The 27,924-nt window shown below is 38.9% G+C and overlaps 4 protein-coding genes across 8 annotated transcripts in view; 3 read left to right on the top strand and 1 right to left on the bottom strand.

The window, feature by feature from the left end:
- LOC127378919 (inositol polyphosphate-4-phosphatase type I A) overlaps nt 1-2,424 on the top strand; it is a 43,375-nt gene extending 40,951 nt beyond the window's left edge. For all 5 annotated transcript variants that reach the window (XM_051428295.1, XM_051428297.1, XM_051428296.1 and 2 more), the window contains one exon: nt 397-2,424. In XM_051428295.1, coding sequence (XP_051284255.1) covers nt 397-529 — 133 coding nt within the window. In that variant the 3' untranslated portion in view covers nt 530-2,424. The remainder of the gene's footprint in view (nt 1-396) is intronic.
- Nucleotides 2,425-4,920: 2,496 nt separating this feature from the next.
- zgc:113142 (uncharacterized protein LOC503524 homolog) lies at nt 4,921-7,617 on the top strand. The gene is made up of 4 exons (XM_051428307.1): nt 4,921-5,293; nt 5,805-5,957; nt 6,057-6,190; nt 7,101-7,617. Exons 1-4 carry the CDS (start codon nt 4,939-4,941, stop codon nt 7,464-7,466), a joined length of 1,008 nt encoding a protein of 335 aa, XP_051284267.1. The 5' UTR covers nt 4,921-4,938; the 3' UTR covers nt 7,467-7,617.
- Nucleotides 7,618-13,594: 5,977 nt separating this feature from the next.
- LOC127378920 (neuronal acetylcholine receptor subunit alpha-2-like) lies at nt 13,595-21,550 on the bottom strand. Its single transcript, XM_051428300.1, has 8 exons — nt 21,347-21,550; nt 19,071-19,222; nt 18,420-18,464; nt 18,226-18,335; nt 17,087-17,306; nt 15,815-16,317; nt 14,221-14,590; nt 13,595-14,126 (listed from the first exon to the last, which is right to left on the bottom strand). Exons 1-8 carry the CDS (start codon nt 21,411-21,413, stop codon nt 14,001-14,003), a joined length of 1,593 nt encoding a protein of 530 aa, XP_051284260.1. The 5' UTR covers nt 21,414-21,550; the 3' UTR covers nt 13,595-14,000.
- Nucleotides 21,551-23,396: 1,846 nt separating this feature from the next.
- Nucleotides 23,397-27,924, top strand: part of aox6 (aldehyde oxidase 6) — a 13,954-nt gene continuing 9,426 nt past the window's right edge. The window contains exons 1-9 of the mRNA XM_051428292.1: nt 23,397-23,507; nt 24,336-24,393; nt 24,531-24,627; nt 25,521-25,629; nt 26,025-26,151; nt 26,371-26,432; nt 26,754-26,831; nt 27,191-27,271; nt 27,746-27,890. Coding sequence (XP_051284252.1) covers nt 23,454-23,507; nt 24,336-24,393; nt 24,531-24,627; nt 25,521-25,629; nt 26,025-26,151; nt 26,371-26,432; nt 26,754-26,831; nt 27,191-27,271; nt 27,746-27,890 — 811 coding nt within the window. The 5' untranslated portion in view covers nt 23,397-23,453. The remainder of the gene's footprint in view (nt 23,508-24,335; nt 24,394-24,530; nt 24,628-25,520; nt 25,630-26,024; nt 26,152-26,370; nt 26,433-26,753; nt 26,832-27,190; nt 27,272-27,745; nt 27,891-27,924) is intronic.

The raw sequence follows: 27,924 nt of genomic DNA, 5'->3' as shown, positions 1-27,924 counted from the left end.
TTACTTTATCTGTGCTTTCCCTCAGCTTTTCTTCCATGTGTGTGTGTGCGTGCGTGCGCGTGTGCGTGTGTCTTTTTCCAGTGTTGTGTTCCTCATTCAGTTTGAAACAGTTTGAGTAAGTCTTTACTGACCTCTACTGTCAATCGGTTGCAATTACAACAACAAGTTCTAGTTATTAACTTATAACAGTGGGTTTTTATTATTTAACTTTATGGATTATTGAATCTATCATTCATTGATTGTTGATCAGATCAACTCCCTCAACCCCCAGCAGACTTTTATGTTAAGGAACTATTTAAAAAGCATCATTCACAACCATCATTCCTATTTCTTTGCTCTCATTCTGTCTGTGAACCCCCTCCCTTCCTCCCTCCCTCCCCCGTTCTGTCTCCCCAGCGAGGGCTGCCGACGAGAAAACACTGTGAAGAACGTTGGATGCCGAAAGTACGCGTTTAACTCGCTGCAACTCAAAGCCTTCCCCAAACACTACCGACCGCCTGACGGCACTTACGGGAAAGTGGAGACCTGATTGGACCGCAGAGATCTCTGGGTTGTTACGAGATATCGATGGACTGTACGTCGGCTGTGATCAGACTGGGTACAATCAAAATACTGTGTTCAGAAACTGTTTAATTCGACCTTCATGTCTCCTGGTTACTGTTTGAGACGTTTTAGATGAGCTTTATTTGGAGGTATACTCAGTGATTCAGTGTCACACTAATAAACAGTTGCACCTTCCTGAAACCTATAACTGTTTTTACGTACTATATTAGTTGCTGATGCTATATAACGCATAACACGCTGAATACGAGATTGTCAAGGTTTTTATTTCTTATTATGTACATGAACAGCACAGCCTCATCCCTGATCAAGCACTGATATAATCAATGTCGACCATACAAACATTTATATTTATATTCTACACAATGGGCTCCCTGCATTCAAAGGATAAGGTTTGTGTTATTCTATATTTGAACTATTAACAAATCTCATGAAAAGACTAAAAACAAGGCGGAAATCTTTAAAAGCCGATCACAAATATGTCATTTCATTTTTCTAAGAACAGCAATTTGTGTGGGGACTATTTTCAGCGGCGGATTAATCTGCATTTGGTGCTTTTGGTCACGCAGTGCGACAGTGGCTCATCGGTCTGCTTTATTTTTTTTGTCTGTATGTTTTCTAGGAACTGTAAAGGGTTCGATATGTGTGAAACAACAAATATATAAAAGCAAATGTCTTTTATTCTCAGAGGCCACATTTAAAGTAGCTGAACTTCCTCCTGACTGTATCCCACTTCCCAGAAAACAGTTCACCACACTGGACTGTCCCTTTTTATAGATGGTGATAAATGAAACCCCCACAAGCAGGACAGGGTCTGTCCCAGGCTCTAGTCCCGTCTGTATTAATATGCCAAAACACCAAAGTCACACAAGACAAACTAACTAATGGAGACGGCGGCAGACCAGCAACTGTCACTGTTTAGAGAGCTCATGGATGGATCCAACATGACAATCGCCATTCCTAGTTTTTTGTCACTGTCCTTTGTATTATTATTGTTATTATTATTATTATTACAAAAACAAAATGTATCACCCTCAGCGTGTAAAGGCCTTAAAAGGTGGATAAAACTGGAGAGAAAAGTCAGAATAATGTCAAAATATTCTTTAAAAGCATCAAGAACAAGCTGCCAAATATGAAGAAAAAGGATCAAATAAACTAGATTGAGCGTCAGCACGGAGAAAGACGTAAATAGAAACTGTATAAAAGTAAATATCTTCAGTAGCTGAACATCTTTATTCCACATTTTCTTTCTATGCACTCACTGTTTATGATTGACACCACTCTGCATCGCACTGCCAACTGTATGGACTACATTAAAAACATTTCTCATTCAAATCTGAAGCTGAACCAAATTTAGAAATATGAATTTCTACTTGAGGACTCCTTCGTTGAGGACAAAGGGGGACATTTCTTTGTATTTTCTCACATATTTATTTTCCTCACACACCCCCAGTGACCTGTCTGTACCACCAGGGGGAGCCACTGCTCTTCACTCCATCATTATGTGACTTTAATGTGAACCACACTGTCAGACTCACTGCTGGTGGCAGTCCTGCTGCAGCTGTGTCGTATATATGTTTGGCATTTTATTTGAGATATTCTTGAGAACATCTGTGAAGGTTTGAATGTTGCTGTACATTGTAACTTGAAAATACAAAGCTGAAATACACATAAACTGGGTTTTTGTTTGTTTTTTTGTTTTGAAAAGAGAGGTTTATCAAATCAATACCAAACATTGATTAATTAATAGAGTTTAACAGTGATTACTGAATCATGATCAGTGGCGTAGCTGACTGTCTTTGTTGTCTTTTTTCTGTGGGATAATGTAATCTTTCAACAATAAATAAACATGTCGAAAATAAAGTGAAGAAAAAAAGCATTTGGGCAGAAGAGCTGCTCCTTTTAATTATGATTTAATTTTTTTATTCATGATAAAAAATCAGCAATTAATTAAATAATCAACCAAAAAGAGAGGATGCAGTAAGGCTGTGTAACCACTGGAGGGCGCTACATAAAAAAAAAAAGTGCAAGACAGAAAGACCTTCAGACATAAAGTGTCTCTTTATAAATCAAAATGATCAGATACTAAGTCATGATTTGGCTTCGTGTGTCTGAATGGAGTTTAAAATGGGAGTACTATGAGGGTTTAGTCTTAATACTGTAGGGCAACAAAGATTTAAGGAATACTTCACCCAAAATGCACAATTATGTGGTTGTCTCCCCCCTCTGTGGCCCAGTATTGATTCTTCTGTGGCTAATGTCCACTTCATTATGATCTTTAACTCCCTGAGGTGTTCCGGGTCTGAAGCCAACCTGGAAGTGTCTTAAACCCGCATGTTGTTGATTGAATTAACGCAGGTTACTGTAGTAACTGTAGTCTCTGAGACAGTGCTAATGTGATGTTATGCATGCAACTACCACACACACACACACACACACATACACACACACACTCTTTCTCTATATAGTGTATTTTCCTCTAATTGCTTTTTTTATCTCATTAATAAATGTTTGTGTTTATACATGCTGGCCTATTTAAGAGTGAGTGATACCAGCCTCTTCTATGCAGAACTCCAAAGCTCCCACTTTAACTATTAATAGTGGTTATTAATTTGATTATTAATCTGATTTCTAAATTAGTGGTTTTTTAATGAGATTGATCAATCAATTATCGGCTATTGTTTCCCTTATCTAAGGGTGTTCCCCTGAGGATCTTTAATATTAATTAAAGTCATTTTTTCTAGTATCCTTTTGATAATTAATAAACTTTTATAGCCAAAATGAATTGATTGCACCAATTTTAAACGATTAGGTTGCTATGGAGAGAATTTTGTTCCTTTATTATTCAATCAAATAGAATAGATTTGAAACCAAAAAAGAGATTTGAGAGCAAAAAAGAGTAAGTGGCAATCAAAACATTTTTTTTTTTTTGAGATCGAAACAGAACAGGTTGCAATTGAAAAAAAAATATCACAGAGAGAAGAGTTTCTATTGGTTGGTTTGACCTGGCTACGTCTTACACCCACTTCTCCCTGTGCTGTGCTGCTTGGAGGTAAGCCTGTTGCTCTTGAAACGTTTCCCATAAGTAATGAATTGCGCTATATATCGTTGGCTACAGCCTGCCGTACATTCACAACAACAACAACAACAACACAAGTAATGTATTATAATGCCCTGCTGCTGCAAGCACACTGATCAGCAGCAACACGGTTGTCTCTGCTGGTCACGGCCTGAGCAGAGTAGCCTAATGAGGGGAGGCGTATACAATGTAGGGCTGTGATTGAAACATACAGCTGTTCTAATGTCAACAAACACACATGGCGAATAATTACAATCACAGGACATGTCTTTTGGTCTGATTATACAGATCAGTGGGGCTGAAATTTGCGTTTCTCTTCCACAGCCTACACATTGTACATCTCTGAGGTCAGAAGCATCATTCAGCTGCTCCTGTATAGACCAGGAATGCTGGTTAGAAATATGTGTGTGAATTTGTTCAGTTATTCGCCACGTGTGTTTGTTGACATTAGAACAGCTGTGGCGAGAACTTGCAAGCATAGAGGAGTGATTTATAAGCAAAATGGTCGTATATGTTTTTACTTACAAACATAAGTTTTGATCGAAGTTGAAGAAACCTGTTCTGTTTCGATCTCAAAAAAAAATGTTTTGATTGCCACTTACTCTTTTTTGCTCTCAAATCTCTTTTTTGGTTTCAAATCTATTGTATTTGATTGAATAATAAAGGAACTAAATTCTCTCCATAGGTTCCTTTATGGAGGTAGATTTGTTTCGCAGCAACAGACAATAAGGCCCAATAAGGCAAAAATATAAAAACAACAAACAACTCAGACATGATAGGATGAAGATAAGATAAATAATAAGATAAAAATCAGGACTCACAAAGAGCGAACAACAGAAAAACAACACCAGAATGAATGTAAACAAGACAAACTGCTGTTGCTGACATGTTGCATGGCTGTTCTGATGCAATGCTCTCTGTTAGTAAGAGGAAGTAAGAGTCACACGCTCAGTAGGTCATGTAATCTCTTTGTAATTGATTAGTTACCAGGAAATATAATTTCTAAAGAAAATAACTGGAGGCCGGTTCACTGTGGCTGTTCCCACCACAATCATCATCATTTCAATTTAAAACTTTCTCACTTGTCCTGTATGAAAACAGTCGGGCTGATGTTCTTCTGGGACAACAGAGGTGTCTTATGAAGTCACATGAAAAAACCTGAACAAATTGTGTGAATGTCACCCCTCACACATCACAACAAACACGCCCCCCTACAATGAACCATTGCTGTGTTGTGAACAGGCTTATATTGTGCAGAAGGAAGCTCTAGCAGACAGTCCACAGACGCTTTCGCCAGCATGAACATGATTTTCTTCATCGGCCAAGTCGTTGGCATCGTCTCCATTTCTGCCTTCCTGCTCTTCCTCTTCGCCAAGCTGGTTTCCCGCCATCGCAGCAGCCATGTGCAGGACGGTCAAGGCTACGCTGTGCTGATAACCGGCTGTGACAGCGGCTTCGGGCATCAGCTGGCTCAGTGTCTGGACCGCATTGGGTTTGTGGTCTTTGCCGGGTGTCTGTATCCACAAGGAGCCGGTGCCCAGAGCCTGGCCAGACAGAGCTCCAGTAATCTGAAAATCCTCAAGCTGGACGTCACCAGTGATGAAGAGGTGCAGCAGGCGAGGAAGACGGTCCAGGAGGACCTGCCAGAGAAAGGTGAGAGTTTAGCACACTGTAAAAAATGACCCAGTTTCTCTTGTTCAGCTTGTGTATGGAAGATCAATTCAAGCTTAATATTAAATCATGAGATGGTACTATCTCATGATTTTAATTTACCAAGTATATATTTTATTATCATTATTAAACTTTAAAAAGTCAATAATTTCAGGAAAGATTAGATAGAATAAGTACTTTTCATTCTTTTCCTTTTTTTTTTTTTTTGGTAGAAATGTGCTTCCATAAATAAATATCCTAATAAATGTCCTAAATTTGACATAATAGACAAAATTTTGACTCAAAACTAAGACTAAATAAGCGTAAATTAGAACGTATTTGTTTGCAGTTTTTCCTTTCATACAGCGTCTGTAGAGATTGATGTCGTGCAGTTTGTGTCCTGAAGCTTTTTTGGAGATGTAGATTAAATGATTTCATCATGGTTGCACATCTACTTGCACACATCTTCTCTTTTCTGAACAATAACTTCTTGTAACCCTTCTTACTTCCTCAGGCCTGTGGGCAGTTGTGAACAACGCGGGAATCTCAGACTGGGCCGAGATCGAATGGAGCACCATTGAAGATTTCCACCACATGGTCGACATCAACCTGTTCGGCTCCATCAGGACCACCATCGCATTCCTGCCTCTGGTTCGTGCCGCCAAAGGTCAGCTCAAAATGCAGCCACATTTCACTGTCGCCTCGCCTTCTCACTGTGGAGACATCGCGGGTAAATTGTTGTTTTTATGCTTCCTGGCTGCCACAGGTCGGATGATTTACACCTCAAGCATCTTTTCCTTCTTCAACTGCCTGAACATGGGCGCGTACAGTGTGTCAAAGAGAGGCCTGGAGGCGTTTGCGGATTGCCTGAGAGTTGAAATGGCCAGTTTTGGTGTGAAGGTACAGTAAACACACAAATCTTGTGACGCTCCGATGCATGGGGAGAACTCTGTGGTCATAAAATAAATAACGCCTCTGGGCAAATAGGAAGTAAAACTAATTTGTCAGGCTTATTTTTCCATTTGATTGCATTCATTTAGTGTAAAACCAACGTGACACTGTCAGTACGTCACGCTCTTCTTCATGTCAGTCCCACGCCCACAGTGGGTCTTTGTTAGCCAGGAAACTGTTGATTTTAACCTCTCGACATTCACTTATTGGCTTTCTTGCAGAGAGTTAGATGAGAAAATTTACCTCATGTATGGTACGGTAAGTGGGTTAGTTAGTTAGAATGGAAACGGGGGAAACAAATAGCCTGGATCGCTCCAAAGGTAACAGACTTTAGCTTTTGTACTTTTTTTTTACAAAAGTTTGTTTAAACAAACAAGATATACGACCTCTTTAGTATTTAGCTCAACATTTTATATGTATAGAAGCTTATTTCTGCCAAAAACAGAAAAAAATCAACTAATTGTGAGGATTGACGGTAATTCAAAGTTTGATATTACGCAAGAAATATCTCAAAATTAAATAAAAATGTATTATTTTAAAAGTAGATTTTGATTCTCAATCTCTTGTTTTGAGCTTTAAAACATATTGAAGGTAATTTCTACTAAATAAAAAAAAATCTGATTAATCCTTTTTGAGTTCTTCAAAAACATACTTTAATTTTTAATTTACAATCTCTAAATTTAGATTTTAAACTCAAAATCATAGGATAGTTTTAAGGTATCTCTTAATTCAAAAAGCTTAAATTTTGACTGATTTTGAGAATGCTAACCGGCCATTAGAGCGAATAAAAGTGGCAAAACTATTTCTGTAAAAAGTATGTAAAAGTTTGAGACTAATTAAATCTGTGACTCAATTCTAGGTCAGCATCATCCAGCCGGGGAACTTCGGACAAGCCACCAACATCCTGAAGATGAAAACAAGTTTAGATGTTTGGGAGAAATTGGACGACGAACGCAAGCAAGCGTTCAACCAGCAGTACATTGAGCTGGCCATCGAGTACTTCACGTCAACCTGCAGGGCGGGATTCAAGAACGCCGACCTGGTCATCGGTGCGATGGTGCACGCCATCACGTCGACTCGGCCTAAATACAGATACCTGCTGGTCTCTGCGATGGACAGGGTCTTCTTCCAGCTCTTCCCTTTCCTCCCCACCGCCCTCACTGACGCTGTGTTTTCTCTCAGCTCCATGTACGCTACAAGGAAAGAAATGCTCTACGCCAAATAGGAATTTTGTAACCTGCCGAAGAATAAACTATTTTGTAAAAGACCTTTCAACTGAACAATATATATAATGCTTATAACAATAGTATAATGATGCTTTCATGAGTCTTGTTCATTCTACATTGTTTGTTACTATAAAAGTTTGTTATCATGAATCATCTTTTGTTTGTTTACTGTTTTTTTCCTCGAAAAATAAAGTGCATATTTATATAAACACACATCTGGGTTTGAACACTGTATGTTTGATAGTGTACGTACATTTTTTTTAATTTATTGTATCCTCCTGTGTCAGAAAATGTTCCCAAAAATAATAACAAATAAAAATATAAAATGACGACACACAAAGAAAACAACAAAGCAAACATAAACAGGTAAAAGGATAACTTTTTAATAAATAGACCAGTTTTAATATAAATAAAATAACAAAATTATGTATTATTTGTAAGGCAAATTTGATCTTGAAATTGAACAATATAGGAACTGTTACCAGTTTAAACTATACTTAAATACGTAAACATTTACAAAATAAATAAAACCTAATCCAACTACAAAATAATACACATATATTTTTATATCTATATGGACGGAAGAACACGTGTTTATTTCCTTTAAGTGCATTGGGACAACACAAAAAAGCAGAAGAAAAAAGCCAAATTTGACATAATTTTACACAAAACTCAAAAAATCGACTGGACAAAATCATTTGCACCCTATTTAAACTCTGGGTAAATAATTTCATTTCAAGCATGTGATCTTTGTTTAAACTCACCTGTGGTAAGTAACAGGTGCTGGCAATATAGAAATCGAAACTGAAGCCAGTTAGAGTTTATAAAAGTTGAATCAACCTTTGTGTTGTGTGCCTGTGTGTGCCACACCAAGCATGGAGAAGAGAAAGAAGAGCCGAGAATTGTCTGAGGACTTAAGAAGCAAAATTGTGGAAAAATATCAACAATCTCAAGGTTACAAGTCAATCTCCAGAGATCTTAAAGTTCCTTTGTCAACTGTGCGCAATACAATCAAGACTTTTATAACCCATGGAACTGTGGCAAATCTCCCTGGACGTGGACGGAAAAGAAAAATTGATGAAAGACTGCAACGCAGGATAGTTCGAATGGTGGATAAACAACCTCAGTCAACTTCCACACAAATTCAGGCTGTCCTGCAGACTCAGGGTGCAACGGTGTCAGCTCGAACCATACGTCGTCATCTGAATGAGATGAAGCTCTATGGTAAAAAGCCAGACTGCTGTTTGCAAGAACATACCTGAGTAAGCCTCAATCTTTCTGGGAGAATGTTTTGTGGACAGATGAGACTAAGGTAGAGCTTTTTAGCAAAGCACGTCATTCTACTGTTTACAGAAAACAGAATGAGGCCTAGAAAAGAACACGGTACCTACAGTCAAATATGGTGGAGGTTCAAAGGTGTTTTGGGGTTGTTTTGCTGCCTCTGGCACTGGGTGCATTGATTGTGTGCAAGGAATCATGAAATCCGGAGACTATCAAAACATTTTGGCCCGTAGAAATGGTGCATTTTGTGGAAAAGTTCCAGGGGTGCCAATACTTTCGTCCATGGCTGTATATATATATGGTCATCATCAGTGCAGGTGGCAGAAATATCTGCTGATTTAAACACAATGAATCACATATACTCCATTTATTATATATACTATTATATATACTAATCATATATATACTGTAACTGATTACAAGCAGTATTATTAATGAAATATAACTGTTTAGTATTGAGTTAACATAAAATAAACGAGACCCTTTGCAGGTAAAGTTTCATATGAGTAGATTCAAATAGAAAATAAAAGGGAATTAAACAAAGATATTGAGTTTATGTAAAAACTTTAAATTGTAGAATTTATAAAATTTTACATATCAATGATACATAATTGAGTACAATCACCCACATTTATCAGAGAATTGATTTTGATATTCAATGCTGTGAATTAAATATAAATATTATTTCTTAGTAATAACAAGCGTGATTAAAACTTTATTTAAAATGTATTTTTGCATTGTTGAACCAAACATTTTGGATTAATATTTACTTAAATGATAAAAGACACAATTATATTGAACAGATTTGACCTGGTACATTATTTAAACTCTACAAGGACCACAGAAACATGTATTACAGTGTATCAATATCTGCTTGAAAAAGCCCCCAAATGACAATATTTTAATTAAAAACATTATTATTGTATCTGAAAGGTAGAAATCAAATGATAGAAATGTGTGCCGTTTAAAAGAGCTGTGATCTGTGAGAGCCATCGTCCATCATGCTATGAAATTAGGATTTTTTTTTCCTGGAAAACAGACTTTACTTCTGATGAACAGCCCCCCGGGGCTATTGTTGGCAGTTGATGAGGCGATAAGTGAAGGCCAAGACTGGGGTAGGATCTGTGTTTCTAAGAAAGGGAAGTAGAAAACTTTTAAAACAAGAAAAACCGCAGATTAAAAGTTACTCTTGTAAGTACAAGGTTAAAGTGTTGCTCAACTCAATACACTCCATTTCCAGCAACAGCACATTAAACTTGTGTAGTCTCTGATTCATAAAGGGACTTCCAAATCCTTAGATATCTTTCTTATAACTTCACTGTCCATATATTAGGAGTTTGGGGCATTAGAATAAGTGTTTTTGAGACATGAATGTTTTTTAAGAAATCAATTCCTCAGTTTGTTTATCCCATAAATCCATGTAACACCCTTTGCCAGTTTACACAGCGAGAGACAAACGGCCTGTTGTAAAATAGTAGTGATTTAGGAGTGTGACAAAACATTATTCCCCGTGAGTTTAAAGAACAATGTCTTCACACAAATAAAACCTGGTTTCCTGTGTGACTGTCAGATTGTCTGTAAGTTGTCCCTTTCACTTTTTAAAAGGGGTCAGTCAAGTTACCCTGAATACGTCTTCTGATGCTCAGCATGTAATAGCGTTGGTTCGAGCTGTATTCACTAATCATCGCAGGATAACATGCTGGTTAAATTCACCTTGCATGGCTCTACTGAGCTGACTGGAGGCTGTGTCACACTGCACTGACACCCCTTTAATGCCTGCACTCAGCCTGGAGCCGTTGAAAACAATAAGTGCGTCTGTTGTCACAAGCATCTTGATGATTTTTTAATTGCCACTTCCACTCACAAGCTCTAAATGATGCATTACTCTATAATCACCTGAAAATAAGAATAGTTGTGTTTTTGTTACCTTAGAATGAGAAGTTTTTATCTACAGATGCTGCTGGAGTCTGCGACGTTGAACCGCCATGTTTCTACAGTAGCCCAGAACAGACCAACCAAACACTGGCTCCATATCAATCACATCTGTATATAAAAAGCTATTCTTTTTTTATTATTTAATGTGTTTTTTTCAATGGAATTACATCATTTTTACCTTTGGTGTCCATTAACGAGAGCATCGACTTCACGAAAAGCCGATATAGATAAATATCCAGGCAGCCAAACGCAAACCTTGAGATGTTATCCCTACTGTTTTCTGTCTGAAGGCTTCAGCTGCAAATCCGTCGAACTGCCATTAAGGTGCCTTCTCTTTGTTTTATACAATGGGCTCCTCAAGCAGCCGCCAGAGCGTCCCAGTTCTCCCAGTGACTGAGATTTCTTGTCTTCTTTGGTCGCTAATTTATCAAACTTTCTCACCACAACTCGGTCAATTTATATCAGGCTCAAAATCAAATCCACCACTGCATATGAGCCCAACCTTCAGTTTTTCAGAAAACTACAGCGCCTGTGTCTATACATCTAACCAGCAAACGCCCAGAGTAGCCACCACACATCAAGTTGACGTCTGGTCATGTGAATCAACCTGACATTAACACTTTGGGACGGACACCAAGGCAGGCGTTAAATGGATGGATGGCTCATCTACAAAAACCCTCTCATAATTCAGTGTTCTGTTTATTGTACCATCACTAATGTTTTTTGGAACTCTTGATTAAAAATAAAAAGTTACAGCAGCGTGGCCAATGACTTTATGTGTATGACGACCCCGTGTTCATGAGGACAGTTGTTGGATTGAATCGTGTTATTCTTCAGTGATGGGTCAGGTGATCATCAGTGGCTCTGAATCAGCTGTGTGAAAGTCAGGCAACAGAGGAAAGCTGGTTTACCGTTGACGGGGGGGTGTCTGTGTAGGGTTTTGGATTTTATTTTACACACCTGTTGGCAGTTCATCAGAAGACTTTAGGGTTCTAGCTAACATGAAGTTATGCAGCTCTAAAATGAGCTATTTCTTGCAGGGGTGGAGCGGAGGGTGGCTTCTGGGATATAGGCTGTACAGGATGATTTCTTTACTGGGCACATATCATGTTGTGCAGATGTCCAAATGATGTACAGATTTTTAGGCATTTGTATGAAATCAACTAAAAAACAACCGTTGCAAAGCTCTCAGGTTAACAGGCTAAACATCCATATAATCAAACGTTTACGAGATGAAATGAGATGATAATTAAAACAAATGCTTCTATAATTGGATTTGTGGATGTTTACCCTGCTGGGATGAGATTAATACCATATTATTAAGTTTTGTTGCTAATTTGTGAGCCTAATAATTCCTCTTCTTTTCAACTATAGTTCATTATTATCAGGATTATTGTTATATTTGATTGTAGCAATTGATTTGAAATGTTTCTCCTTGTGTCTCAGACAGATAAGGTATTGAAATGTACTAAAATTTTAATTAAAGAACAAACAAATGAAAGAATACTGTGAATAAATATATGAAAATCAACTGTCTGACAATGAGAGGTGGGTGATGTCTTTCTCCAGAGGCCCAAATGTGATGCCATCATTTTATTAAGCTTCATACTGCAGCTCCCTGCTGGTAAGAATATGAATCGTATTTAATAGTTTAAAGGGTTGGTTCACCAGAGAAAATATGTTCTCACTTTCCTCTCGTGCTGTCATACAGATACTCTTTGGTTTTAATTTAATTCTCTTTAGATACACGTTCAAATTTTTTTATGTAATTTCTCCTTTTTTGTTGTTTTCCTTTTTAATATTTGAATATGGTCTGTTTATCCTGAGTAATAAAATATAGTAAAAGTCAGATAAAAATATGTTTTAACTTTCAGAAAGATGCTAAACATCACATTTTAATGAGAGTTCAATTCATCCACAGCAGCTGTACTGAAGTTCAACATGGGGAAATTTAAAAACTGCCACTGAGAGCTTACTCTAAAACAGAAGAAAAGAGTCCTGCTCATCTTAAATTACACAACTTTGTTCACATTTGGTTAAAAGAAACACCACAGAAATCCCACAGAATACATATTCTACATACAGAAAAGAAGTGTAGAACAAAAACAATCACTATATACAGTCATACTGTGTAGCATATGGTAGCCGATCCACACTTGCAGTATTGTGTCTTTAATGTTTTTAGCTGAATACTGATTTCGTGTTATGTCTTCTCCGTGTTCTGACATGTTTTAATTAGTTAATTGAGAATTAGCTTTCCCCTAAAACATTCTTTAATTACTTTTAATGGGGGAGAAGAGCTGCATGGACGGCCTGAATATATCACGCTGACGATAATGGAGAAGACGTGATGGTGAGGAACCAAGTATCTTATGACTGAAGGCTAATTTCATTCAGTGTAATTAGCCAATCAGGACCTTAATAGTTATATATTTAGAGACTCTTTCTTCTCCCTCATTAGTTCTCTCTCATCGTCTCTGCTTCACTGATAATTGGACGGCATCGGGGGTGGATCTCAAGGATCTAGAGGATCTAGAGGATCTAGAGGATCTAGAGTATTGCCTTAGCCTTCAACTACCGAGCTCCTCTCCTGTGCAACCAGCTTCCAGCTTTGGTTCAGGAGGCCGACGCCCTCTCTACCTTTAAGAGCAGGCTTAAGACGTTCCTCTTTGAGCTTTGAGCCCCGATTCATCCCTTCATTATGCTGCTACAGGCCTAGACTGCCGGGGGAGTTCCCATGATGCTCCTCTCTCCTCCCCTCCCTCTCTCTCTGCAAACATTACTTCATTAATTCATGTTACTAACTTATTATTATAGTCGCCAAGTGCTCATTTTATAAAGAGTACAGTCGAGTTTTCTTCCGTGAATATTGGCTGATTGACTTTGACACCTGACTGTTCTGTAAGCCGAAAATATGTCACGAGAGGCGTCTTCATCTCAAATAAAAAACTGTATTCTGCTGAAATCACAGGACACATACGGGTATAAGAAAGGGAACAAAATTACACAAAAGAGGCTTTCATCCACTTGTTTGAATGAAGTTCAGTTCTAAATCAGCTTTATTAGGTTTTTTGTGCATTTCAGAGATTTTGTGCTTTTAGTGGATTGATAAAAACCCATTCAGGGACAATTTTGATCAATTATTCACTTGAGCAAGCAAAAAAAGGAGAATAATTGATCATGAAAATAAATGTTAGTTGCAGCTCTAATTGTGGCCTACTGTTTAACAGTACAAAGTGCTGTCATGACGTGAGTTTTAGTTTTTAATTAGTAATTTAATCGTTTTATTCACTCTTTTGATTTGGTTCAGTTTGGTTCTAAAACATCCCGGAGAGCCACGGCGGCAGGAAGAGTCCGATTGTCCCCAGCAGACACACGATGATGAACATCCACAGGAAGATCCGGTCTACAACCATGGCGACATACTTCCAGTCCTCCTTCACCTGTAGAGACGCAAGAGACAAAAAGAAGACTGTGAATGTCCAGCATGTCTGTAAATCAGCTGAAGCTTCATTAGACAGGATGATCAGGACGCACTGAGAAGTCAGCGTCCTCTGCTCTAAGGTGCTCTGCGATGTAGGTCACCCCCTCCAGGGCTGATACCACTGCAGGAGACAGAACAGAGACCAGCTGGCTCTGGATCAAACCACGCTCCACAGCAGGGGCGTCCCAGTCCAGGCTCAGTGTGGAGTGTCTCTGTGGGAGGAGGGTGTAACCGCGAGGATCCCAGGGGGGAATTTCATCGTCTCCGGCATCCGAGGAGTCGAGCCGGTGGCTGCTGCGGCAACGGTTGTCAACCTGGTAACCGTGGAGATCGATGTCAGACTCCTGAGTGATCCAGGTGGATGTGCTGTAGGCGGGGCCTGGAGTCCGGAGAGGGAGGAGTGTATCAGTCAGGTGGCGTCGCCTGAGACAACAAAGACATCTTTCAATACTTGTGACCTGAGTTTAAGTACCCACATGATCATTTAGCTAACTTATTTAAAGAAATGTATGCATGTTTTTTATACAAGAACGCTATTTTTAATTCAACAAATGAAGCGAAAGTTCTCAAATACTGCTGTTTTTCCTACATTAAATAGTTTACAGGTGGCAAGGTTTGGACATAAAGCTGCTATAAATCAGTATTTTTAATTAAAAATTGATCAATATACTATACTAATACTACATCCACACTACTTACATTGAGTTTTAAAAAGTTTCGTCCACACTACGTCGGCGTTTTGGAGCCCCCTAAAATGGAGACGTTTGGAAAGGCTGCTGGCCCCGTTTCAGTTTTAAAACTCCGGAGACTTTCAGAATCTCCACTGGATCGCTGAACTAGCCACTTTACCCTCCGAGCAAGTGTTCATGCATTCTCAGTTTTCATCTTGTTGCCTGTTTTTGTTCCCCCTTTGCTTCAACCATGTCTCCTGTTCCCTGCAGTACCGTCTGCTCTGTCTCCGGTCCCATGTCCCCACATTTCGTCAGCCCTGCTTTTCTTCCCTGAACCCAGGCTCTTCACAGGCCTGCCTTCCCCATTCCCCTGCCTTAACAATAAATCCTGGGATCATTAGCTCAGTCTTCAGAGTTTTAAAGCTCTGAAACCCCACTGCACACTAACTACCCAGCACCAAATAGACAGACACAGTTAGCAACTAGCTTGTGAACAGCCAGATGTTTCCCCCAGGAGTTGGTAGAGATCAAAAACAGAGCTAATAAAGAGTGAATATTTGACTCCAAATGAATAATAAAGTCACTTAAATAATGCTGGAATTAAATATGCAACTGTTTGCAGGTATAAATCCGTAGCTATCTGATCAGACATCCAATGCCAGTTGTCAGTAATTGATAGTTTCTGTAAGTGGTCACGTTTTTAACATGTAGACAACAAAAGTGTGTTTGCAAAGACAAAATGGAATAACCAAACACTGCTTTTGTCTTTTAGAGAATAAAAATAAGGAAAAACTCATATATAGTGTGTGATATATTGACAAAGGTACAGCCGTGCCACACTACACCTGTCAGGGATTATGTAAAATGATGCAGTTCACTGTTCACTACAGGAACTACTGTCCATCATACAGGAAGTAGAGGACAAGTGAATGAGGGACTTGTTTCAGACAAACATGGAGGCCTTCTGGTTTCTCACCTCACAGGCCTGAGACCATGGTCTGGACGCTTCATGCACAGCCAGCCTGGCACCGCAGAGAGGAAAAACCTCCGCACCCACCGAGGCATGGTGTGAGTCGCTGACGACCGGTGGTGCACGTTCAGCACAAACACGGTGATGACGATGGACAGCGTGACGAAGATCATAGTGAAGAGCAAGTACTCCCCGATCAGCGGTATGACCAGCGACGTGGAAGGGATGATCTCTGTGATGAGCAGCAGGAAGACGGTGAGAGACAGCAGCACGGAGATGCACAGTGTGATTTTCTCCCCGCAGTCCGACGGGAGGTAGAAGACCAGGACGGTGAGGAAGGAGATGAGGAGGCAGGGGATGATGAGGTTGATGGTGTAGAACAACGGGAGGCGGCGGATGACAAAATAGTAGGTGATGTCGGGGTAGATCTCGTGGCAGCAGTCGTACTTCTTGGTGTTGTAGGTGCCCACGGCGTTGACAATTGCCCACTCTCCGCTCTCCCAGTAATCCTAGAAAGGAGATTTGTTTTTAGCCAGTGTGCTTTTAGGAACTTTGGGTCCAGACTTAAATATCTCAACAACTATAGACCTTTTTTACAGCAGCCATCTGACATTTCTAACCCTGGAGTTGGAGTGTATAGTTCTTACGTTTATGTATAAATTACTCTTTCTCTTACACTCTGGTGGCACTAGAGGATAATTCAGAGGATCACTAAAGTCAGCAGGATTCATACTCTGGGAATAATGGATGCCTGCACCAGATTCTGTGCCAATCCTTCTGGTACATGTCAAGATATTCATTGAATAAGTGAAAAGTTTCTGTAGTTTTCAGTGCAGAAGAGTAGAAATGTAAATTAAGTTTACATCTTGAAGTTGCCTGTATGTGTGTTGCTAAAAACTGCTTCATCAGGCTAACTTGTATTTAACTCCTCTGCTTTGAAAGACCATTATAAAACCCTCAGCATTTTAAACCTAAGAAATCTCTCCAGGATTAAGCATTTAGATCTCAAAAAACTAATCCGTGCATTTTGTTTTCAGCAGAACTTAATGCTGAAATGCAAAAACACACTGAGAAATATTCTGTTAATTAAAAAGTAAGCAGCCAGAACGTTCAGCTGGCATCCTCCTGCAAAACAAAACCTTGGGAAAGAGCATGTGTGAACCGTAGATAAGACGAGGTAAAGAGGCGGAGCGGGCATTAATTGGCACAAACTGGCACACACTCAAAATCAAAAAACGAAAGACTGAAAGGATGGAGGAGAACAAAAAATTCCTCCACCTTCAAGTCCACTGTGTTCTCAAAGGGCTCCAGGTCAATCTTGGCGCGGTCGTACGTCCAGGAGCCGAACTTCATCTTGCAGCTCTGCTGGTCGAAAGGGAAGAAGGTGACGTCGATGGAGCAGGAGGACTTGTAGATGGCCGGGGGCACCCAACGGACACGACCGGTGTGAAACACATGGGCCTTGGTCATGTGGGTGACGGCGAACTCTCCGTCTGCACTGGAGAAAGGAGAGGATGAGGGGTTGAAGCATAGCATTGAGGCAGGAAACCTATTATTATGGTATTATCTGGACTAAAAGGAACAATTTTTTGTTTTTGGCTCCCAAGTTTCCGCCTCAAACTCAAAAGGTGAATCAATAAACCTCAAGCTCTTCCCAGTTTACGCAGGCGATGATTAATAATTGATCACTGGATGTTAACGACTCTGTATTCATGATGCAAGCTCATTTACACAAATGCTGAAGGAGGAGAAAGTTTCGTCTCCATCCAGACAAATTTCAGAATTAATACTTCCTCAGGCCCCTCAAGGGGAGAAAACCAGACTGAAGCTGTGTGATGCAAGATCTCCATACAGCCGCAATAGAATCAGGGTCATTTATTCATCAGGATCATTTGCATGTGTTACCAATCAGTATGCAGGAATATGCAGAAAATCTGTGCTATCGTCGAGGCTCCATGTAAGTGACCTTTACCTCCTCTCACGTTCTTCAGCCGATGAGCACATTGTTATGGATCAAGTGGGTAATTGATCACTACAGATAATTTCCAGCTCCGCCTACAGAAAATTCAAAGTTATGTCTGTTCCGGTACAGTATGAGTGTCCTTGGATGTGTGTGTGTGTGTGTGTGTGTGCTAAACCTTTTACTCAGCGTTTCAGGTGTCAAGAAACAAGACTTGAACTAGAAATAAAACTTAAAACTTAACTTATTTTAGCTGGTTTGGTTTTAAAGTTTAGTTAATTATCACACAAAACTCTCTTAACATCAAAACAACATTTAATCACATGTTGAAGTGCTTCCTTAAACTTCTATTAAAAGAAATATCTTTGCATGTGATTGTAATAATAAGGAGGATTTGTGCAACTGAGGCAAACTGCAGTAGTTTGGTGTTAAATGTGACACTGTGTATGTTTTTTACTTGTTGTACAGCACAATGTCCGGCACCCAGATGAGCTCAGAAGGAACTCTGATGGACGTCACGTTGTCGAAGTCGGAGGGACTCCACTGCAGCTTGTAGTCAGTCCATTCCTGCAGACACATGCACATTTTTAAAGACAAAACTCTTGTTTAAACCGCTTTACGATTACTGTACAGGTCAGTTTTCTTCCGCACCTGTTTCAGCCACACGTTGGTTGTCATCATCTGGTTTTTCTCATCCTGTTTTGGAGCCAAAAATGGACAAAAACGCTCCGTGAGAGTGAGAGTGGGAGAGAGTGGGAGATACAGTCGGGTTGAGGGGGTATTAAAGGACCAGTGTGTAGGATTAAGGAGAATCTATTGGTAGAAATATTCAGAATTATGTTTTCATTAGTGTACAATCACCTGATACTAAGAATCGTTGTGTTTTATGTCAGAATGAGCTCTTCCTATAAGGAGCCGCCATACAGTAGCCCAGAGCAGACAAACCAAACACTGGCTCAAGATTGCACCTTTTGTATTTTGACCTACATAATTAGTAAGGCAGGGAGGGGTATTCAGTTGGTTGCAATCTGCAGCCTCACCACTAGATGCCACTACACACTGGTCCTTTCACAAGACATGGTTGTAGACTTTTATCATCCAAAATGACAACTTTATTCTCGTAAAATGACAACTTTTTGAACAAAATATTACAACTTTATTCTCATAATGTGGCATTAATGCTCCACAGGGGGTAAATATTTAAAATTATGAAGCACCCTGGTCAGTTTTTTTTGGATCTACAAATGTGTGTGTGTGTGTGTGTGTGTGTGTGTGTGTGTGTGTGTGTGTGTGTGTTCCCACCACGTCTATCAGCTGTGCGATAGAGAGGCCAAACTTGACGATGACCACGTCGGTGATGTTTCGTGCCGGACGCGTCCACTTGCTGTAGCCCCCGAACAAGCTCCTGAAGAGCTCGTCCTCAGTGTGAACGCGAGTCCAGTCTTCAGCCAGCACTGACGGAGAGACAGAGAGGGGCTGATTGCATTTAGATTTCTTTTTTTAGGGTCTTAATTATCATGTTGTCTTAAAAAGGGAGATTAAACTCAATAATAACAAATGTTTTAGTCATGCTCTATAGATCAGATCCCTTTGATACTGCAGACATTATGAATTATTATATTAAGTGCTTATAATTTATGAGATATAGGTGAGACTGAGTGAATTATATTGTTCACTGTACTGTATTTGTATTTAAAGGCCACGTTTTTACAGTAAAATGTCCTCCAGAAGTAGTCAGAATGTTTTTAAAAGAGTCTTTTTGTTTGTTATTTACTTTTATATATAATAATCTGTTACATTATTTAACCCCTGCAGTGATATATTTAGTGTCTTTAAATAAATGTGTGCATAAAACAAGCTATAACGTGTTAATTAGTGAGCTTTAGAGGAGATGATAGGCAGATTTTGTGACCTTCAGGCGGAGCCAGGCGAGCTGTTTCCCCCTGTTTCCAGTCTTTATGCTAAGTTGTTCTAAAGCATTACTAAATGATTTATTTACCATTAATAAAGCCTTTAGTAAGAACTCATAACCCCATGATAAGAAAGTTTTCTTTTAACTTCTCCTTCACGCTCTTATATTCCCTTATTTCTGCTGAAGCCTTTACAGCTGAGACAGTGAGAGAAATACTGTATCCTCTCTCTCTGGGGAAAAAAAGACAATTACCTGAACTTTATTGTTCATAAAATCTCCGACTGTGATCTACTGCACTTTGATTTAATTTTATGTTACACAGCAAAATCATTCGAGATAATTGAACTCAACAAAAAGCAACACTTAGCCAAGTTTTTTTTCTTTCTCCCAGCAGTCATCACTCATCGGGGTCATAATTTCATGCTCGAAATAAACCTCTTTAATTCCCAGCATTCAACCTTTTGTGTCGGATTTGATTTGTCTTTCAGGTTAAATGATCACTCCAGGAACCCAGAGATACCTCCTTCCCTCCTCTCTCTCTCTCTCTCTGTCTCTCTCTGTCTCTCTCTCTCTGAAAACACAGCTTTGAACCCTGGCAAGCAATCTGGCATCACCAGCAAGCAATTTAGGATTAGCCAGTGCAATAAACAGCGTGCCAAGAGCAAAAAACTGTGCAAATGTGTGTAACGCTGGGTTTTTTTCTGATTGTATTGGCTATTTATAACCGACCAAATGATGTTTCAGGTGAGGCTCTGCCAGTGGAGGAGAGACAGATAACATGTTGTAGGATTACGCTGCAGTTTGTGTCCCAGGATTCAGCACTGAGACCCCCAAATAAACACCTTGTTCTGTCACATCTACCCTGCAATATAGTTTGTTTCTTTCTATATATCAGCAGAACATGACATTTGAATCAGCACTCACATGAAATTGTGCTTGTTTTCTTGGAAATACTTCATACATGGAAAGTCACTGATATCTGATTGAGGCTCAGTAATCAATGGTGGCTCTTCCTAGTCACGTCAGTATAAAATATCTATGTTTGTATGTTGTTTTTGCATGTTTTTTTGTCTTTATAAATCCAGGTGAGATGTTGAATTAAATGTGCGTCCTCTATTTTGGTGAAATTGCTCAAGTGTGGTACTTTTTTTTTTTTTTTTAATGGACACTGCAAGAATATGGATAATATTGTTATTAGAGTCTAAAAAACGCCTTTATGTGCTTGTATGATACCACAGGAGGATCAGTAAGTCCTAAATATTAAATAAACACTACAAAACCAATATCAGGTGGTAAAATAACTCATTATACGAACACTATAAACTTTTGCCTGACTTTATACTCCTAGGAGGAATAATATTGTAATTATATTGTAATATTAGGACTAAATATAAAACCACAATTAAAATGGCACCATCCTTATATAAATATTAAGAACATATTAAACATTTCTCTTCAATTATTTCATAAAAACAGAATAAAAAGGCAAAAATGTGACTATAAGAGTGTTAAAGGAGTTGCCTTCAAGTACCAAAAACGCACCACACAGACAGTTTCTATGTGAAAATACCATTAACTAATATTATATAAAGTATAAATGGGATAAAGGTAAGGAATATTATATAGAAGCTGTTCGGAATATTATATGTATTATTCCTTCACTCACCGGAGTTGATGAGGATCCAGCAGCAGTAAAGCGCTGAAGTCCGCCTAAAATCTGCTTTCTGCTCCATTTGAAAACCACAAAAAAACAACAACAGGTTTCCTTAAGATCGAGCTCAGGTTGTCTTAATGGCGTTCAGCCTTTGTTTTCCCATCGTTCATCTCCAAAAAACAGTCCCGTCCTGCTCGTCTTCAACCTGGATCTGGGTCTCAGCCTCCCAGTATAAAGTCATACTGAGATATCACAGGGGCTGCGCTCAGGCTTTCACAGAGGGGGCTTATAGTATATATATAATAAACCTTATCATTACACAGCTTTAAATCTTATTTTTCGACTTCAATTTGAGGGCTGCAGGAACAATTGGATGAGTTTGTCCTTTACCACAACATAAAAATACTCCATTACAAGTAAAAGTACTTTCTACTTCCAGTTGCAGATTTTGATTATTCATGCAAAATAAATCTAATATAATTAGTTATGATTAAGTGGGCATTAAGGCAATACTAGTAATAATATTACAGTCATAACATTACTTTCCCCAGTAACTAGTAGAGAACTGGGTTCTGGAGGTTTGGTGTCTTTTCATGGGGCCCAAAATCCCTGGTGGGGCCCTTGTAGTGTTTGGTAAACTGCTTCAAACTAACTGTGATCTTTCTGTGTAAAATAAGTTCATTATAAGACAATTTCCCCTTGATTATTATTGAAAAAGTGTTTTGTTTTTCTGGTGTCGTCCTCTCCTTTGGCTCCCTCTTGTGGTACGACTCATATCATGCAGTCTCTGTCTGTCAGGGTGATTTGATCATTATCACTTTTTTTAAAGCATACATGGCTTTAAAATACTTATTTCTACATTTTGAAGCATTAATCCCAATCTAATTTTATATTCTTATATAAATGCAATGCTTGTTGGCTGATACTGTGTGTTTATTATGTCTTATATGTGGAGATTCGCCAGTAAAAACAGACTGAACTCAATAGAGCTGACACAGAGTTCTGGTTAATGATTATAAAATGTGTCTTGTTATATAACAGGCTGCAGAGGAAAGCAGACATGTTTGTGTTTTTTTTTATTTTTATTATTTCTTTCATTTTAACACACAAAAGTCAAGTAGAATTGCAGCCAATTGAATTAGTTGCATCCACTTATGGCCCCTGAACAATATTGACATCCTTCAGTTATGATTCAGCTCTCTGAGTCCCTGAAACCTCGTTTAAAATGTAGGTTATGTTTAAGTTTCACAGGTCACATAAGGTGGAAGATGGGCGGTCTCTAGTTCTGCACAAGCAAATGAGGTTTATCAAGTCCGATAGAGGCAGCAGTGTGGGACAGGAAATCAGCTGATGTTGCGTTTTAAATAAAAGCATCATGTTTTTACTTTTAACAGTAATTAATAAATCTGTACAAAAGGTCACCAAAAGATTAATATAATAGGCTTCTTTATATACATAAGGTAGATGATTAAGAACAGTATATGTGCATGTAAGGTGTAGTAAACAGTGTGCTTAGATGTATATTTGATAGTGATGATGTTATACACATGTTAACTGTGTATTCAAACCCCCAAAAAATATGCAATTTAGCAATTTTACTGATTTACAATCATCAATCAATACATGAATATCACTTAAACTTCATCTCTATAGCACCTTTAATGCAGGTTGGTGCAGTTCAAAGTGCTCCATAGGTCGGTAATAAGACAAAATGAGCGTGGACCATAATAGAAAGAATTAAAAATAAATGTTTAAATACAACACAAAGATAAAAATGTCAATAAAACTGATTTAACAGGTATAATAATAAACAGCACTGAATAAAAGCTATACTTGAAGCTACATAAAATAGATTAATAAGACAATACAAAATCAAAAAAACAAATAAAATCAACTAGAGAGATAAAAAAAATAACATATTTATTTACTAAAAAAAGAAAGTAAGTAAATAAATTAATGTACTTCTGCATATTTCTGGACTTTTACGCTGGAAAGTTCAACCCGTGGTCGGCAACGTTTTCCAAGCTTTTATTTTGAAAGTCCAGACAAGCGGAAGCCCTGTGGAGTCAAACTGACTTGACCTTTCGTGCTGAGAAACTCTTGTCTTGGACTTTAAACTATGTCTACAGGGAAAGAGAAAGATATGTTGTGCTTCTTTATCAACGGGAAAAAGGTAAATTTAACGTTTTAATTACGTCCTAAACGATTTTGTCGTGTTTTAACGAGGGTTAGCTGTTAGCTGCTAAGTTTGTTTTTTTTGTCGCTGGCCACAAATCTGTGTTTACAAAACGTCTTCACCGATTAAATATAACCCTTAAAATGTGTCAGGGGCAATTAAAATAGTGAATTTAATATGTATATACTGACTGTTTCACTATATAATACCACAGGTTTTTTTTTACACATCTTACATGCATTCAGGTTTTATAATTGTGCAGCGTTTTACCAAGATTATCACTTTATAATCTAATTTACTCAAAATCCCACAAAGCTGATTTATAATTTTAATATATAATGTATATATATATATAATGTATTTATAGGAATGTAACCAGTAGTGGTCTGGTTTGAATCTGTGTCCCCAGAAAAGGGCAAAATTGGGTTAATCAAATAACAAAACACTGAAAAAAATACAGCATGTAACCAACTTTATAACATTTTTAATATGTTATGACACATTATATGTTTTCAGAGAAAGAAAATGAAGCAGAAGTTTAAATGGTAGTACAGAGATAGCACTGAAAATCATACAAACCCTGGTAGACAGTGAAGTCATGTAGCTGTAAACTCACAATAATATTAGTATTTTGATTGATTGACTCAGAATAATGTGAGGATTAAAAAACTGAAATAAAATAGCCTTGAAACTTGAGTTCTATAGATGCATCGAATAGTTTTCTACTTGAGTGGATGCACTTTATTACTTTCCACAACTGAACAAGCTTGGAAATAATAAATAATTATTGAAAGTCATGAAAATGTTCTCTTTCTGTGGAAACAGGTACGAGAGGACCATGCAGACCCTGAAACCATGCTGTTGTCCTTCCTCAGAGAGAAGCGTATCCTTCACATCAGCTTCAAATTCGCCTTCACAAATATGTTTTTTTTTTCATTTTAAACTGATTGAATGTCGATGTGAGCGCCACCTACAGGCTTCAACGCCCAAAGCTGCTTATGTCCTTGACTGTGACTTCAGTGAGGTTGACTGGAACCAAGTATGGCTGTGGCGGTGGAGGCTGCGGGGCGTGCACTGTCATGGTGTCGCGCTACCAACCCGCCACCAAAACCATCATGTATCCTTTTAAGAAGAACCACACGACCCTGCTGCTCCACAAAACACATAAACACCACACCATAAAGTGTTTATTTTTATTTATGAAAGCTACAATCTTGGGTCCTCCGCCTCTCGTGACTTTTCTCTTTGTCTTCATGTTTCCTTTTTGGTGGCTTAACACCGGGAATGTGTCGGCTCATCTCTGATAACATGTAACTTGGATGTTTCTTATGGCAAAAACAGAGACAGACGTGGGTGGGGGATGTGAACCTGGCCCTATGCTGTGATTCCAAATTATAGCAACAGCCACCAGTTTTCTGCCAAATCCAAAATGTACCCACATTTGGCGCTTAGCAGATGTTAACTTTGGACCCTGACTGGCAATAAAATCTTAATTTAAATCAGAGTTTATAATAGTAGTGTTTCTGATTAAAGCTGCAGTCAAACTGTGCCATATCTATGTTTACTGAGTGTTTGAGTTAGTTGTACAAAAATAACAAAGGTTTGAGGTTTCCTTCCTCACTGAGACACGATTGCCACCAGTGTCGGTATTTGGGTGCAACATCCACCGGAAAATCCATTTGTTCAGCCATGAACATGGTTGGTTACTTTCCAGAATACCAAACACTGTCCCCATTTTATGAACTAAATTAGATTTTTTTAGAGAACAAGAGAGAGTCTGAATGTGACCTTGGTTATCAGCCAAAGTGGTTTAGACATCCACGGCTAAGAATCAACAGAATCTCTGTGGTGGCTGATGGTAATTTCCTTTCCTGGCACCAAACCAACACCGCATTGTTCCATAGCATCACTAGTAACAGTAAGAGGAGTTTTAGCAGCTGTAGTTCCAGTGCTGCTCGTGCAATATGAAATGTTGTCAGATCCACGAGTTTACCTTCACCACACCATCAGACATTACTCAGCCAACGCCTGCCTCCTGCCGCTCTGCCAGCTTCACGGAGCCGCCGTCACCACGGTGGAGGGCATCGGCAGCACCAAGACGAGGATCCACCCTGTGCAGGTCAGTGCTGGGACGCCTTACATGTCTCACCTGTTTAAAAAAACATATAAAAGGAAATTTAATATTAGTACATTTCTCAGAGTACTATTTGTCATTATTTGCCAGATTTATGCATTTAATTTTACATATTTTTCCATCAAAATAACAATATAAAGTATAAATATGATTTTATCTGACACACTCTGCACCGAGCTGTGTACATGTAGCAGATCCATCCAATAAAATGTGATCGTGGACGCATCGAATGAGAACTTTTATCCTGGAATAATCAGCTTGAAGTTGCCTTTACACGCCTTCAGATGTACAACCCCCAACCAAATGTCCTGTTTAATGCAAAAACATTGTTTCCAGAGCAGTTTTCATGGGACTCTAAACTGTGGATGCTGTGTTTGTAGGAGCGAATAGCGAAGGCTCACGGCTCCCAGTGTGGCTTCTGCACTCCAGGGATGGTGATGTCCATGTACGCTCTGCTGAGGAACAAGCCCCATCCCACCATGGAGGACATCACTCAGGCTCTGGCTGGTTTGTGTGTTCATCCACTGTAATGTTTAAAAGAATGTTACAACAAGAACTAAGAGATGTATATGGTGCCGTAAATGTGAAAAGTGTTCACTCTCTGACCTCCTGTCACCTCTAAAAGTTATTTTATAATTATTATTCTTACGTGAATTTATTTTTAAGCATGATGTGATATGTGATATGTACCCAGCCCTCTCCTCATCGTGTGCTGTTGTTTTTCAGGTAATCTGTGTCGGTGTACTGGATATCGACCAATCGTTGACGGCTGCAGGACTTTCTGTCAGGTACAAAGCTCAGCTCTGCAACTAATACCGGTTAGATCAATCAGACTGATGATGATGATGATGATGATGAAGTGAGATATCACAGTTTTACAGCTGACTATAAATGAATCTGTTTGTAGGACTGGTTGCTGTCACAGGAAGTGAATTTCAGATCTGATAGCAGAGCAGAAACAGGGAAAACCAAAACAAGTAGCAGGAAGGCGTTATCAGTGCAGAATCCTCCCGATCTGAAGATAAATACATAAAGTCAGCGATAGGAAAATGTGATGAGTGTAATTGCTGCAAGCAGTGTGACATCTATGTATATATATATCCAAACAGGAAGCCAACTGTTGCCAAGCCAATGGAGCTGGAGACTGTTGTCTCAATGGAGAGGGAAGTACTGATGAATCAGAGCATGTGAGTTTACAGGAATTCCCCCTTTTTTCTTGTCTCCTTTATTGTTTTTAGTTCTTTTTTTAGTTTATTTTTTTATTCCTTTCTTGGCTTTTTAGTCCTTTTCTATGTTCATTTCTTAATTTCTTCCTCTGCTCTTATCCGTCTTCACTGTTCTCTCTGAGCCCTGTAGCTTTCCTCTCTGACTTGTAATTAATAGTAATTAATACCTGGCACTGCTTCGTCATACATTTTAACCTCAAGCTGGAGTGAGATTTGTATCTTTTATTTCACTTCACACAGCATTCCTATAATCATGCCGTGGTGAATGCTTATTTTACTGTTTGTTTTCCACCTCTTCGTCCTCTCACTGTGTGCTCCAGGAAAAGCCACAGTTGTTCGACAAGGAAGAGTTTCTGCCACTGGACCCGACACAGGAGCTGATCTTCCCTCCTGAACTGATTGTGAGTCAGATAAGAAGTTAACTTTTAGTCGCGCAGATTCATTTGAGTTCTTGAACTCTCTTTTCGTTGCTAGTATTTACTCTAAGTCTCCCATAACTTTGATATTGCAGTATTAGTATAGATAAAGTAGTGGCTATACTTGACTAGACCAGCTCTCTAAATAAATGTCCTTCTGGAGTTGCCGTCTCGAGGCCTTTGGGTCCTTTGGGGACTTTCTAGGTTCAGAATTTATCCTATTTCTTTTTTAACTTCTCCCAGTAGACCTGTAGTTTGGGGCAATTCCAGAAAATGTGTGAAAAATCTCCTTTTAATCCTCTCCAACAGAGACGTTGTGGCTTAATTTGACTTATTGTTTAAAGTTAACTATGTAACAGAACTGTGCTGAATTGTTAATCACATTATAATAATGTTGATGAGTTATTGATGCTACAAACTTCTTTTAATTACAATATAAATATGGCACTTTGTCTCTAGCTGATGGCAGAAACAGGGAACCCAGAGACACTCACTTTTTGTGGGGAGAGGATGCGCTGGGTGTCTCCAGCCTCCCTGGAGGAGCTGGTCCAGCTCAAGGCCAGCAACCCTAAAGCTCCACTGGTCATGGGAAACACCAACATAGGTGAGCAGTAAAGGTTCATTCACAGAGTTTCTGC

Source organism: Dicentrarchus labrax, unplaced genomic scaffold, assembly GCF_905237075.1.
Source record: "Dicentrarchus labrax unplaced genomic scaffold, dlabrax2021, whole genome shotgun sequence".
NCBI classification, from domain to species: domain Eukaryota; kingdom Metazoa; phylum Chordata; class Actinopteri; family Moronidae; genus Dicentrarchus; species Dicentrarchus labrax.
The sequence above is the reverse complement of the archived record's forward strand: the minus strand, read 5'-3'. Positions and strand labels throughout refer to the sequence as shown.

Excerpts from the sequence above, each read along its gene's own strand:
- zgc:113142 (XM_051428307.1), top strand. The coding sequence starts at position 4,939 with ATGAACATGATTTTCTTCATCGGCCAAGTCGTTGGCATCGTCTCCATT. Across the intron at positions 5,294-5,804 it reads GGAGGACCTGCCAGAGAAAG|GCCTGTGGGCAGTTGTGAAC; the intron begins GTGAGAGTTTAG and ends TTACTTCCTCAG. Across the intron at positions 6,191-7,100 it reads TGGCCAGTTTTGGTGTGAAG|GTCAGCATCATCCAGCCGGG; the intron begins GTACAGTAAACA and ends ACTCAATTCTAG.
- LOC127378920 (XM_051428300.1), bottom strand. The coding sequence starts at position 21,413 with ATGGAGCAGAAAGCAGATTTTAGGCGGACTTCAGCGCTTTACTGCTGC. Across the intron at positions 17,307-18,225 it reads GACATTGTGCTGTACAACAA|TGCAGACGGAGAGTTCGCCG; the intron begins GTAAAAAACATA and ends TCCTTTCTCCAG. Across the intron at positions 14,127-14,220 it reads CAGAGGACGCTGACTTCTCA|GTGAAGGAGGACTGGAAGTA; the intron begins GTGCGTCCTGAT and ends GCGTCTCTACAG.